Source organism: Pygoscelis adeliae, unplaced genomic scaffold, assembly GCF_000699105.1.
Source record: "Pygoscelis adeliae isolate BGI_AS28 unplaced genomic scaffold, ASM69910v1 Scaffold1, whole genome shotgun sequence".
In the NCBI taxonomy this organism is placed as follows: Eukaryota; Metazoa; Chordata; class Aves; order Sphenisciformes; family Spheniscidae; genus Pygoscelis; species Pygoscelis adeliae.
The window spans coordinates 6,350,138-6,364,685 of NW_008824051.1; the positions used below are offsets into that span (position 1 = coordinate 6,350,138).

General features: G+C 42.0%; 1 protein-coding gene across 1 annotated transcript in view; it reads left to right on the plus strand.

The window, feature by feature from the left end:
• The first annotated feature begins 2,172 nt into the window (after positions 1 to 2,172).
• SLC30A10 (solute carrier family 30, member 10) overlaps positions 2,173 to 14,548 on the plus strand; it is a 19,294-nt gene continuing 6,918 nt past the window's right edge. The window contains exon 1 of the mRNA XM_009333712.1: positions 2,173 to 2,617. Coding sequence (XP_009331987.1) covers positions 2,173 to 2,617 — 445 coding nt within the window. The remainder of the gene's footprint in view (positions 2,618 to 14,548) is intronic.

Genomic DNA, 14,548 nt, shown 5'->3' on the forward strand with positions numbered 1-14,548 from the left:
TCCAAAACACAGCACTGTACCAGCTACTAGGAAGAAAATTAACTCTACCCCAGCCAAAACCAGCGCAGCTATCTGTAAAGCCTTATACAAACATCCATACTCTTAATTATACTGGTATAAAAAACTTGCAGAATCTTAATAAATTGTGTCTGTTGGAAAATAAGTGTATGAATCAGAGTAACACACTACAGTTGATTAAATGATACTGCTTTGTGTTTACACTAGAACTGTAAATCTCTTCGTGTTCCTTAGTTCTTATAGTTGTATACTGATAAATTTGGGTTAAATAGCATAGTAAGGTGGGATGTAGTGGAACTGCCTTAACGTGGTGCTGCTCCTTATTGACAAAGTAGAGCACGTGAGTATTTTAGCTCTGCTGCAAAGGGAATGCTTCAGGTAGCTCGAGCTTATGATTTGGTTATCAAAATCTTGTGTAAGGCAGGACTTTTGAGAGCTCTGAAGTTTAACCTTGGTCTGTTTCCATTGAAAGGAGAATAACTCTTGAAAAAAAATTCTCACTTTTTATGCTCTGTAGTTCAGATAATAAAATAAGTAGTTGAGCATTAATACAAGAAGGAAGAAAACACCATAGAAATAGCTGGAATAGAAGTAGTAACACAGGTGGGAGAGGATGAAGAGGAAGAAGAGCAAGTACCCGTTTCAATGTTGTAATTAGTTCTACTAATTCACCCTACCAGGGCTAGTGGTGTTCTTAAAAGGTAGTGGGGGGGCGGAACTTTCAAGAGCTGCAGCTGCAGTGTGTAGGTAAACGAATGACCAAATGTTAAAAATTACATCTGTTGGCAGGCAAGGCTTCTAACAGACTGGACTTTAAACATAAATATTTTGGCTGTTGAAACCCTGTGAGCAAAAAAATAAATGAAAAATGGGGGTGGGTGTTTGCATTTTTGACCTAAAGTTAATTCACCTTGGGAAGTCTAAGGCCGGCAGGGACAGTTGGTCAGCTCAGGTTATCAGTATTATCTTATCTCTCTACGGCTGTACTGCATGTTATTTCCTTCTGTTTTATCTTGTAACTGTGTGTATATAGGTACACAGATGGGCATTTCAAACAAAAACTGGATCATAAACTTTTCAAGGAAGGCACCTGGTCTTATCCATATTGCCTAGTGTGCTATTAGCAGCTAGATTTCCTTCACTGGGGTTTGTGAGTGTGCATAAACTCCTGTGCGTACACTCAAGACCTCAACAGGTAGTACAGTGAGTGACAAAAAAAAGTTACTGCTTCAGGTTCTTTGTTCCAGAAATGACACCAAGTACAAGCTAGGACTTCTGCAGCTCTTATTTCCCCTTAAATTCTGGTTGTGCTTTCCCCAAATCTGACTCTTCCTTGCAAGTGTATGAGGATTACTTTGGGATTTTGAGATAGGCAGGGTTTTCTAAACGGGAAATAATGTGCTTTGGGTTTATTGTTAAAGCTCAGCTTCCGTGACTACTGGTTGCATATTTAAAAAAATGGCCTCCAACTTTGCTCCATGTCCATGAGCAACGTTAAAACGCGCCAGAAGTACAAGCAGTTGAGAACTAGGTTGCTAAAATGGAAGATCAATTCAGTTGTCTTTGAAACTTGCTCTATGGACAACATGTTCAACTACCCTCGCCGGCAGTTCACGTTTACCGTGTTCTTAAAATTAATGTCTACCCAACATGGATTTCAAATGTCTTCTTCCACAGGCGTGTAGTATTTTCTCAGTACTAAAGTTACTGGCAACAGAAATGGCCAAAACAGACATTGGAGGAAAGTTTTATGCAAAAAAAATGCCTTCTCTAACTGCCTAAAATTGTGAGCCACCTTCTTACACTGTCCTGTCTGGGCCTTACTCAGTTTTTTAGGACAGTGCTAGTGCTCTTGGGTAGAGTAGCAAGTGCTGGTGCTCCCGGTAGTCCCCCTTGGTTTATTTTTGGTTTTGTAGGAAAAGAAGCCTCCTGAGGGTGGAACCCCTACAGGACTGGAGCCTTCAGACTGCCTTCACATGACGAATCTTGCTAAACTGCCCTTTAAACTGATTTATTGCTTTACTGCTTCCTATAAAAGTGGCTCCCGCATGTGAGCAGCACTGACAGGTGAAGGGCAGAATCACAGGCAGTGAGTTGCTCCTGGCACACCTCTGTCTTGCAGAACCTCAGAGTAGGGGGAAGAGAGCAAGAGAAATGGGTCGCTACTCGGGCAGGAGCATCAGGCTCATCCTCATGTGCGTGGTGAGCCTTGTGCTTTTTGCTGTTGAGATCTCAGTAGCCTACGTTGGCAATTCTCTTTCCTTAGCTTCAGATGCCTTTGCTGTTCTCTCTCACTTGATCTCCATGATCATCGGTTTGTTCACTGTTAGGTTCAGTCGCATCAGATGGCACAAGGCTAACACTTTCGGCTTCAGCCGGGCAGATGTGCTGGGAGCTTTTGGCAACTCTGTTTTTGCCACCGCTCTGATGTTTAGCATCTTCGTTGAGGCAATCAAGAGGTTTATCAATCCTCAGAAGACTGAGAAAGCACTGCTTGTCCTCGTTGTTGGGATTGCAGGTCTGTTCTTCAATGTGTTCAACTATGTTATCTTCATGGATTGCTGTTATTGTCATGCACCCCAAGGAGACACCGAAACAGGTAAATAACCTAATGCAGTTGCTCAACGTTCCCAGCCCTCTACGCTTCTGCTTAATGACTCTTCTAGAGACTGTTTACTGCTTCTCTGAGATGGGCGAGTAAAACGTAGTTTTCTTCATCCTTTTGTTAGCGTGAGTAATGGATTTTATGTCTGAACCCATCCAAGTTTCCTGCTTATTCTGCAAGGCAGCTATCACCACGTGTTTCTCAGTAAATAATGTTTAAGTAGTGTATGCGTTGACTTTCTAAAGAGTACGGTGATCTACAAGAGAAATTTTCTCCCTAATCCACTGGCTGGCCAAACACGGGACAAGGTGTACTACCACCCTAAGGAGATACTTATTAGGAAATACCTAATCCTGAAATACCAATCATCCACAATCAGTAACTCTCCATGCTTTAGTAATTGTGCTGTAATTTTTGTCTAGGACGTGGTTATCTTTTGAGAGGTGTTCACAGTCTGTACGAGACAAAAGAGTAGGTAAGGGCAAAAGGGGAGTCTCGGCCTTCCTTGATTTGGGGGTAAAAGACAACTGTTTTGAGAATATTTGAATGCTGACTGAAAAACCTGTGAATACAGAGCTGAACTATTCTTTGCTATGTTTGTTAGCCGGTGCTTTGGAGAGGGGCAGGGGAGAAACAGTGATACTCTCTACATAAATCTTTTGCAGGAGGTTCTGTTGAGTGCACAGAGGTTTAGCCTTTCAGTTTATTTTTCTTAGCATAGGATTTTCTAATTTCTCCATTTGGGAGGAGGGATGGGGGCTGGTTTTTTATTCCTGCAGAAAATATCTCACTTTATTTGACATAAGATACATGCGTGTTCTCTCTCTCTCTGTACATATATATACACACACACATATACAAACATATTTCTTAAAAATAGAAATATTTCAGTTGGGATAGGAAACAGACATTTGCAAAGCATTAACTGGACATCCTGGGGGGAAAGCTGAGAGAACCTGTCTAAGAAAGCAGCTGCTGTTATGTACTGTTCTAGGTGAGGTAAGGTAAGTTTTATATTTGACTTTCAGGCTGGACAGGGATTTGGAGCTAGAAATTAAAAGTTTGTTAGTTTACATTTCAGTGTTTAATGTGTTTTCTGGAGGACTTAAAGTGGAAAATATTTCTGTTCATTATTAAAGGTATTATTGAAGACAATATTGAAGCTTTAACTTTACTAGCGTATAACACTAAAACCAGATGCACAACTTACTTTGCTGCCTGTTTGTTTAGATACTCAACTGTTTAAAATTTGAGCGGCTTTTAAACAAAAGTTGTGGTGGTATGTAATTAGCAGGGGGATTTAATGGGCTTTTATGTTAGGAACTGTCAGCAATTCCTGACAAAATCTTAGTCTCTGTGACGGCTTCTTCGTTTCATCCTAGCAGAAAATTACGCCTCTGGCTGAAGTCGGGGAAGAGCAACACTTTAGCACTTAAAACCAAAGGTGGAGAGTGTCAGGCAATTAGGGAATTAACTTAAATTAATGACAGCTGTGTAGGTAAATGCCATTTTCACCGAATTTCCAGGATCCTGCTCCTAACAACTCTCTGGGACAACACAGCCATCCCTCTTCCTCTGATAGACTCACGTCCAAATATCTGGCAACTCCACTTCGCTTTCAACTGAATTTCAGTGGCATAAGCCAGAGATGAATTTTGTACCGCCCCATAAACACAGTGGTAGATTTGTCGGTGGTTTTGCCGCTCTATTTCTGGTACAGTGAATCTTCTCTGCTTGCGGTAATGCCTACAGGCAATGCTATTTCGTACTGTAGGGGGAATGTTCCTTTCTTCTGGACTTGATTTTATAATCCCCACTTAGGTAAAATTTCACATTTGTTTCCTCTAATTCTCTCTCTATTCAACCTGAGCGGGGGTTTTATTACATTTATTTTGAAAGAAATGTTATTCCCCAAATAGCTGTACTCTGAAAAGTATACTTATATGCTTTATATATATTTTATGTATATATTAAAAAACATGAAAAAAGAGGCATTCCATCTCTCTTGTCATCTTGTGTATGAGGAAAAGATACTCCTTCCTGGAGATGGAAGTCAAGGCAAATTTTCTAGTGCATCAGTGGCACTAGCAGAAATTCAAGTGGATGAACATGGTCTCTGAATACTGCTGGTGCAACCCAGCTGTCCACAGGCAATACCCTTGGTGACGCCGGAGCAATCTCCTGACACTGGTGACAGTTCGCTGGAAGGTTTGTAGAGTAGCCCTCTACCTCTTAGGCGTTCCTGGGAAGTAGGAGAGCTGCTTTCAAATCTCTGTTCCCCAAGTAGGGAATGGATTTAAACAGCCCTTTTCTCTCTTGTATGTGATTGTTTGCATCGCTTTGAAAAATACAAAGCAAAAAATAAAGAGAGTGGTACAGTCATCTAGTGCTGCATTGTGGGTGCTGAGGGCAATGGGAACATCTAAATCCACGGAAGCAAATTATTCCACGTGTATTAGTGCCACGATTAATCGCAACAGCCAACAGTTCATCTCGTTTATCTGTTGTGTGGTCTACCGTCAGGGATGGAAACATTAGCTGGTGGTTTTTCTGGGTGTTGCCGGCAGCAGGGGCAGAGCCATGCCTACAACGAGTGTTGCTAGCCAGGTCTGAGGTCCAGTGGACACAGAAGGTGGTGTTCACAGGTGCCAACCCAGCTCTCCGTCCTTTCCCCTTGTTCTACTGCTGTACTCCTCATTTAGCTCATTCCAACCTCCACACCTCAGGTTCTCATCTTAGTACAAATATTCTTGTTGAGCAAGTATAAATGTGTTTTTCTGAGTTGCCATCCCTGCTTACCCAGGCAGACCCAATTTCCCTCCTCCACCCATCGGCTGGGTTTGTTTTGCCTCTCACCCCTTACTCTTCTGTCCCTCCCCTTCTCTTTTTTCTGGTTCTTGCTACCGTTTTGCTCTGTGTCCGACTTCCTAAGTCTTCGTCTACTGCCTTCCCCCTTTGCCTCTCTCTCTAGCTCGTTGTTCAAATTCCCGTATGTCCCCTCTGCCAGCTGTAAGCGCCCATCTCTTCCCACCAGGTTAAATTAAGGTCTCTCTGCCCCTCTTTGCACTTCATTCGGGCAGTCTAGTTCCCCCCGCTACGTTAGCACTAAGAGGAGAGGTCAGCAAGAGGATGGCAAAGACGTGCCGCTGTTCTTTCTTCTGATGCTGGCCCAAAGCAGCTATTACAGGTGTAAAATATTTCTACACTCTCTAAAGGAACTGCTGTGTAGAGATACTTTGGCCAGCTGGGCTATCCAGGGCAGCGTGGAGGGCAGCACAGACTAGTCATTGCTTTGACTTCAAATCCAGGAAATACTTGTTAAAACATAGAAATATTAAAGCTTCCCTAAGAAACTTTTGCCAGAAGTTAACATTCACAAAATGTTTTTCTTGCTGTTGCTGTTGGAAGTGACAGAGCAGCTTTAGCCAGAGTTTTCTGACAATTTTGAGGTCTTGTATCTTACACAGAAAGATTTGGCACAAAAATGAAGAATATGGCAAAGTAATAAGCAGCTGAAAAAAAAAAATCAGGCTCTTGTAATAAATACCAGACAACTTTAATACTGGCTATATCCTCTACAGTCAGTCATAAAAATACAGAAGAAGCCTGTTTTACTGCACACAGAGATCAGCTTACTCGTTTGTGTAGTTCAGTGTAATTGTCTCTTCTACTCATTTATACAGAGTTTTAAACTGTTAGGGGGACCACAGTTTGAAAAGCACCACATTAGTGTGATTATACTACTTCTCCGTTGTTTGTCTTGAGAAAATGAATAAAGATTTAACGTGGATAAAACATTTGTCCTGTCATCTTGTGATCTGCATGGGGAGGCGGGGAGGAAGCAGGAAATGAAGAAGATGTCACCTAGCCCAGCCCATGCGATACTGAGCCACCCATAGAATGGCTGGGGCTGTGAGAAACAGCCCTAATCTTCTCATGAGAGAACTGTGCAACAGTTCACAACTCATTAAATAAAACACGTTCTGTGTTAGCAGCCAAGTGGCTTGCTTTTATATTCTGGTAGGTGCAATTTAGCAGGCATGTGCGTGAGCTTTTTACGTGATAACGCTGTTGGGTCTTCATTCTCCTATCTCACTGTGCACCAGCAGCCTGCCTCCCAGATAAGTGGTGGCATGTAAGCTAGCAGTCACATAAGTGGAAAACATACCTTCTTTCTCCTCCTGGACCTTATGCAGAGTGAGTTTGTTTATTCTGAGGCTTGCTGGGAGGCATACCTCTTTTTGCAGGCTTTTTTTCAGTAGGAGAGAGTTGGGGCTATATGTGTGTGAATGAAGGGAGATGAGGAGAGGTACTAGCTTTAACTGGCTGGGTGACTTGGGAAGGCTTTGTTGCTGTAATATTCTGAACTCAACTTTCACGTCTACTGTTGCAAACATACTGATCCCAGGGGAAGTGAGAACATCTATAGGCCAAAATAAACGGGTAAGTGGCTGCTTGACCTGTATCTTAATGCCGTAGACCTTCCCAGTGGAGACCTGGTGAGCAGAAGTGTGCAGGTATTGAAAAGTAATTGATTTTTAGCGGCGCTCTCAGATTCAACAGACTCAACAATCTATCCTGCAGGAGACAAAAGTGCTCTGGGAATTAGAGATCCAGAACAGAGGATTTCAGTTTCTTAGGCTGTCAGTGTAATGAATTTCATGATCACTTAATTCACCTGCATTTAAGAAGGAAAAAATAAGTTCCCTGGTCTGAACAGGTTTCTCTCTAATGTACTGCTGAAAGGGTGCCAGACTATGCCAGTCCGACGGTTTTGGGACCTTTCTAAGGAATGGGAAGGAACCCTGGCTGTAACACCTGTAACAACAAACCTCTGGCTTACTGTGCTTTTCACACCTGAAAAGCCTGAAAGCTTTTCCTCAAGATCAGCATTACTACCTCTATTTTACCTCTCTTTTGAGTATACCTTCACCAGGTTGATACTATTTTTCCTCAAAAGCACCAACCCTTCAGTAAACACTTCATGCCAATTCATCCCTGACTGCATTCAAAGACAGATGATTGCTGAATGCGCGGCACAGGAGTTTACCAACAGACAGTCGCTTCATTCACACAGTACACCCTCACGGATTTATGCTGCCTGTGTAGTGCACTGCGGCATCCAACTCCTAAATGCTTGCCAACATAGTATGTGTAAATGAAGGGACGTATGCCTTATGCATTTATTTCCATAAATCCCAGAAGTGTTAGTGTGTTGGCATGCAGGTAACCAAAGCCCACTCTAACCACGTATTTAGATTTTCTGGCTTTGATTTCTACAGCATTACTGGGGCTAGTCCTCTCAAACAGAATAGAAAGGCCAAGGGAAACTCTCAAAGTAATTTTAAGCGTTTATCAGATACCTAAGACTGAACACGTATCTTTTCTGAAGGTCGTCTTTAGTTTAATAGTGTGCCAAACATTCCTCACCAAATTTTTCCAAAGCTTTTCTGAGCATCTACCCCAAAGGTAACCAGATCTGTGTTAACTTTATATTATCTGAAGCTCTAATCCAGAGTCTTCAAGAAAGACAAGACAGATGGGAAGAGACTGTGAAAGTCTATTTAGCAACGTGCTTCAATAATTTTTCTTAAGATTTTTTTTAATGCTATGTTCTCTTAAAAGAAACCTCAGAAGCTAATCTAAGGGGGAGACTTTTTACTTTCCCCGATTGTTTTCAAGGAGAAAATTTTGAATCAAAACAAGGAAAAGCAAAGGTTTTGGGTCTACCTTTTGGCCAAAATGAAAAGTGCAGAATGAAAATTTTAAGTCTATAAGTAAAGCAAGCAAAGCATCCCTGAATGGTTTATGCAACAGCATAAAGGTAAGATCAAAACTTCTGAACCTAGATTCCAACTGTACTATTACCACTGAACTTTGGGTAGCTGCATTCGCTCTCAACCTTGAACCAATTTCATAGTAAAGGCATAGACAGACTGTCTGAGTTACATCATAATATCTGTGGTGAGCTGTAAGGAAATAAAAGGACTGTAAGATAACTGACTTCAAAGTCATAAATAGTTTCAATACAATGCAGGATTTTAAGGCTGACATGTTATATACGTTAACTGCAATTGTTTTATTTGGATGGCTGTTCTGCAGAGAGTTTGCTACAGGCACAGGTTTGGTATCAGCTTCAGTCTAGAAATGCTGCTGGCATAGAAAATGAAGTTTTTGCAGTAGGACTCAATGCAACTTACAATGACAAAAGCAGTGACTGGCTTTCTCCTCTTCATGTTCTTTGCAATATGCAGCACTACCTACTGGTAGGAAAAGGTTATATGGGGGGGTGTGTGTGTATGTATATATATATGGGAAACTTAGCAGAACTACACTTTTCTTAAAGTGAATTATCAAGTAGTTGAAATATTCAGGGAAGCACTATCCAGGTAGTAGAGCAGATACAGGCTGGATATGTCTTAAAGTATTCAAAAGGTTTCTTTATGCTAGATACTAAGGGCAGGGAATGGTGGTTTGTAACTAAAAAACTGAACAACTATCTTAAAATAGAAAAAAATCTAATAAAAAGAAGACATTCCAGGCTAGGAAATAAATAGGTCCATCCCACAGGTCCATCATTTCAGATTGACCTACCAGTGTATTCAAGCCCCCTTTGGAAGGGCATGAAAAATCCGTTCTCCGTGTCCAACCAGCCTGTGGTCTCTCCCTGGGACAGTTTCAGGACTGTCATAGAATCATAGAATCATTAAGGTTGGAAAAGACCTCTAAGATCATCGAGTCCAACCGTCAACCCCACACCACCATGCCCACTAAACCATGTCCCTAAGTGCTGCATCTACACGTCTTTTAAATACCTCCAGGGATGGTGACTCAACCACTTCCCTGGGCAGCCTGTTCCAATGTCTAACCACTCTTTCAGTAACGAAATTTTTCCTCCCAGTTACTTGGGAGAAGAGACCAACACCCACCTCGCTACAACCTCCTTTTAGGTAGTTGTAGAGAGCAATGAGGTCTCCCCTCAGCCTCCTTTTCTCCAGGCTAAACAGTCCCAGTTCCCTCAGCTGCTCCTCATAAGACTTGTTCTCCAGACCCCTCACCAGCCTCGTTGCCATGTCCTGAAGAGTCACAGCTGTGATTAAAAAAGCCAGGGATGTTCACCTCTGTACTCTGCTGAGGACGCTGATAAAACTTACACCCAGACTGCTGAACTCTTGCTGGAGGGCTAACTTTCAGGCTTCTGCTCCCTAGATTGAAGGGAACAGAAGATTGACGAACAGATTTCCCAGCCCTCCCGCCCTTCAGTGTATGCCAAGAGACCCCATCTTCCTCTTGCAGGTATCGTTCTAAGCAGAATTAGAGGGAGATACAAATAAAATGAGCAAACAGCTAGGAACAAACCAGCTGCAAACAGAATACTCTTGTACTAACCATCTTGCCCACTAAGGTCGGTTGGTTGGTGTTTATTTCGTGATTCATTTTGTGGTCAAATTTATCTGTGGCAGAAGCCAACCACATTGTTTCAATTTAGGTTTGCTATGAGTTTGGCCCAGCTTTCCTAATTTAAAGAAACAAGTTTCACGAGAACCTTCAGGGCTGTCAACAGGTCTTGTCGGCATGAAGATGGTTTAGGCTCCATACAAAAAGAGAAATGCAAGCTTGAAGGTCCATTCTCACCCACCCACTGGATTTCAGGCTCTTACAGCTAGGGATGCTGCCTTTAAATGTAATGTGCCTAGGGTCAGCCTCAGCTTTTTAGTGCAAATGTAGTATTTTTCACCCCACAGTCTTAAAAGGACATGACTCCTTTATCACCTACAGTGGTATGTGGGCATTTGTTTCTTTCATTCTCTAGTTTCTTCCAGATCATTCCTGAAATATCTTTTGTAAATCATTTTTATGATGGGTTAAAAAGTAATCTCTGCCAGGACTTTGATAAGCAGGATGAAGAGTGATCTCCCTTAACTAGTGTTCAGAATTAGTTCTTTATTTTCAAGATTTTTTTTACTATCCAAATTCTATAGCACCACAAGGCTATGAGTGATCTTATTTTCATTCTTCATTCAGCAGTGGAAGAACATTACAGTTGTTACTGCTGTTATTGTTGTCTAATATTTCACAGTAATACAGAGAAATCCTATTTTCAAAGGCTGACAATGGCTTCTCTGCAAGGAACAACTAAATCAATTTTAACCTGTGACCTTGAAAATGGATAACTTAAGGAGGGTGTGACACAAGTCTGCAAAACCAAGAGTGGCATAGGGAAGGTCAGTAGTCGTTGACTGTTTGTTCTGTCCTCTAAGACAAGAACTAGGGTATATCAAATGAAACTAATGGGATCCAGGTTCAAAACAAAGAGAAAGAGGTGATTCTTCACACCATGGGTAGAGGACGTGTGAAGCTTGTTGCCAAGCAATGTTGAAGTCTACATCGGTGAGTGAAAGGCTGGACAAGTACGTGGAAGAGAAATCCACTGACAGCTACTAAATACAGAGATACCTAGCTCAGAAACTCGCTTGAGCTGAAAATACTTGAAGGACGGAAGAGCATTCCGGGAAAGTATCATATATGCTTACCCTGCTCTTACTGCTGCCTAAGCATCCCCTTACGGCCACAGGTGGGGATAGCCTGTGTTGGCTAGAGGGTCTGACCGCCAATGGGTAAGTGTTAAAAAATGGTGTGTAGAGAACCTTAAAGACTTGACGCACAGAAATCTTGAAGCTTACAGGAGTGCTTTGCATCTTTGGGGTTCAGAAGGACAGTTGTCTCATTTGTAAGAATTTTACCAATTCATAAGAAAGCTACCAATTCCTGCTCCTGATTAGGATGAAGAAACTGCAATAACAGCTTTTCTAGCAGTATTGTAGCTGAAACGAAAGTTGGCAAATAATTCAGAAAACTAAGGTGTTGGACGACCTTTTCTGAACCTCCTAAAAGCGACCTGTTCAACTCAGCATAGTTAGAAACAGAGCGACTGGGATATTTAGGTTGTTTTGTTTAATAAAACGTAACTTACTCAGGCAATCTCAGTACTGGATGAACAAGTGGAACTGTAACATTATATTGTTGAATGTCTGCAGTCAGCGTAAAACATGCAAAGATGCTAAGCACACTGCGAAACAATCAGAAACACGGTTCCTTTCTAAAAGGATTTGAGATCAAACTTTCTGATACTGCAAGTGGATCAGTGCAAGCAGAACCATAGTGCCCACAAGGGGAGAAGAGCCTGAGTGAAAACCCTGGTAATGGGGTTGGTGCCTCCTACGTGCAGGTCAAGACTTTCTTTTGGACTATGTGGAAGAAGATCAAGGTGCAAAAGAGCTACGGGGATAACACACACTTTATTCTGAAGATTGAGCTAAATTAATTATTCTTGTTATTAAAAGCGACGCCTTACCGAATAAGAATGCTTAGTGTAGCTTTGTTCAGATGACAGTTTTAGGAGTCATTTGTCTTGAAGTGGCATATACCATAGTAGTACCCGGATGAAGAGGGCAGGGAGGCTTGTATGCACAGTGGGGTGGGCAAAAGCTTGGATTTCCAAGAGGCTTTCTCAGCAGCGCGAAGGGAAAGGCCCTTCCATGGATGAACAACTGGTCAGAAGACGAGAAACAGAAAGCAGGAGAGAATGATCAGTTCCATAAAAATGCTAAATGCTCAGAAGACTGAAAGTGAATCAAATGTGAAGCAGTACTGGGAAAGGAGTACAGGAGATAGTCAGGACCTTTGCTGTGCCCCTGTCTGAATCTGTGGCTGACCTGTGTCTTGAGGACTGTGCAGGTTTGGCTCCCTCATCTCCAGAAGATGTAGATGGGAAGTGGAAATAGTTCAGAGGTGGACCTCTGGTCTAACCCAGCACAGACACTGCTCTGTTCCTATGTCAGTGTGTGGCTTTCAGACTGACGCTGTATCGTGAGAAGCAGGTCGAGATGCGTTAGCTTGACATGCAGAAGAAGGAAGAATCAGTGGATCAGCAGACACAGCTTCAGAGCTGAGGCTCTGACACGTACTGCTTCTGACTTCTTCAGTGAGTCACCTGTAATTGTGCTCTGTGTCAGAGGACTTAGTCACAGCCTTCTTTGCTGAAAATGATATTTTTAGCACTATTTCTTCAAAATAACTGTGATATTTTTATGTTTTTGAAGTGCGTTCAGGGCTATGACATGTTGTTTTTTTTCCAAAGAGAATTAATGTATATTTTGCACAGGAGGATTAATGATGTTCCAGCTACTGTATTATACATCTTCCTAAAATAAGAACCACTGGAAATTCTTTTCAGTTCTATGCAGGTGCAATGAGCTGGGCTTCAGTGAATTTTTTTGATTGCAAGTGAAGTGCCAGAGGCAGAATTTTCTATCATTAATTATAGTAAGGAAGATACAGTCTGTCATTTTAAAGTTTTTACCTAATAGACTAGTTAAACTTCCTATAACTCTTATATATTTTTCTTCTTTTTGTTCTACGTATGTCACACTGCTTTTATTTGACACTACTGTTTAAAATCTCTCATTGAATGTGCATTGATGCGATTATGCTATCTGCTCCCACTAGTGTGTTTGTCTTTGTGGTAACATTCTTTTCAATACATCTATTTTCACGCATTTGTAATTTGAATATTGCAGGGTACTTTCATTGCTAGGGCATTGAATGTGTGAAGGACAAGCACAAGAATCTCCAGTTAATGGGGAGTTGTGCGTTTTAGTCCTTGCAGATAGACGGGAGGTTATCCCCTGAATGGCTACGTAAGTCCACTCCAGAGGTTAAGGTACATCTTGGGTTATATGCAAGAAAGGCTTTGGTTGTGTACACATAATTTAGGTGGAATTGAGAGGCTTCATTTAAAAGATGTATTCAAGCAAGGGATCAAACAATTAACAGCGGTAACAACGCAATTGCTTCAGAGTTGGAATAAAGAGGAAATTCCCGAGGCCTTTAATGAATTTCTGGTTGTAGAGAACAGCGCCTTTGCTTAGGAGGGACGTGATAGTGTTCCCCAGCCATGCTGGTTTATTATCTGATAGTGATGTATGCTTTGTCAAGTGTGGTGAAATGTTTGGTGTGGCACTTCAGTGTGAACTGTAGTTGCTGAAGCACTGGTGTGCCTCTCGTATAATTGAAATACTCCAGACTCTCGCTGGATATAATTTTAAGGACGTTATTTTCTTTAGGTCTTACGTGTTTATTTAAGTTTATTATTCTTGGGCCCAGTTCTGATTTTCTTTTTTACCTACTTCTGAACTCAAACATGAAGAATTGTATGATGATCCCAAGTCCAGTCTGGGGTCACTGAAAATCTAGTGACAATAGCAGTTGGTTTTGAGAATGGCTTAATTTCCTGGCACCTCCTTTGATTATCCAGTGGCTCCCATCATCTCGAAATGCTGTATCAGTAGTGTGGCTCTGTCGTTTTTCCATCTGCATGCAGGAGTGCCGCTTTCCCAAGTTATAACAAAAAAAAGTATCTACAAATACAAGGCAGAGGTTTACTCATTGTATTATGCTTCTTATAGATTATTCTGTAGGGCAAAAGAATGCATGAAACTATTTTTCTGAGTGGCTGATGTTAGATTCACGCACACTTAGGTACTGCTTTGACATACCTTTTTAAAGGCTAGCTGCAGGAAATTACCTGGTTCAGTAGATGGCACTCTATCCTCTGATTTGGCACTTAAGCCATCGATAAAGCACCAAAGGAGTCTAATTATTGGATCCGTCACTGAAACTTCACCGTATTTGGACAGCGTGGTGGTACCTGGCGTCCTGGAGGGCGCGCAGGGCAGCCTTCTGGGTTTGTCCGGATGGCTCTGCCGATCCAACCGGGCCCTTTTCCAGCCGGGCTGCCAGGCTCGCGCCGCGCCACGGCCGTTTTAGTTCGTATTTATTTCGTATTTTATCTATTTCGTATAACCCACGGTCGCTTCTAACGACCCCGTGAGCCGCGGGGGCCGCGCAGCGGCGGGGCGGGCG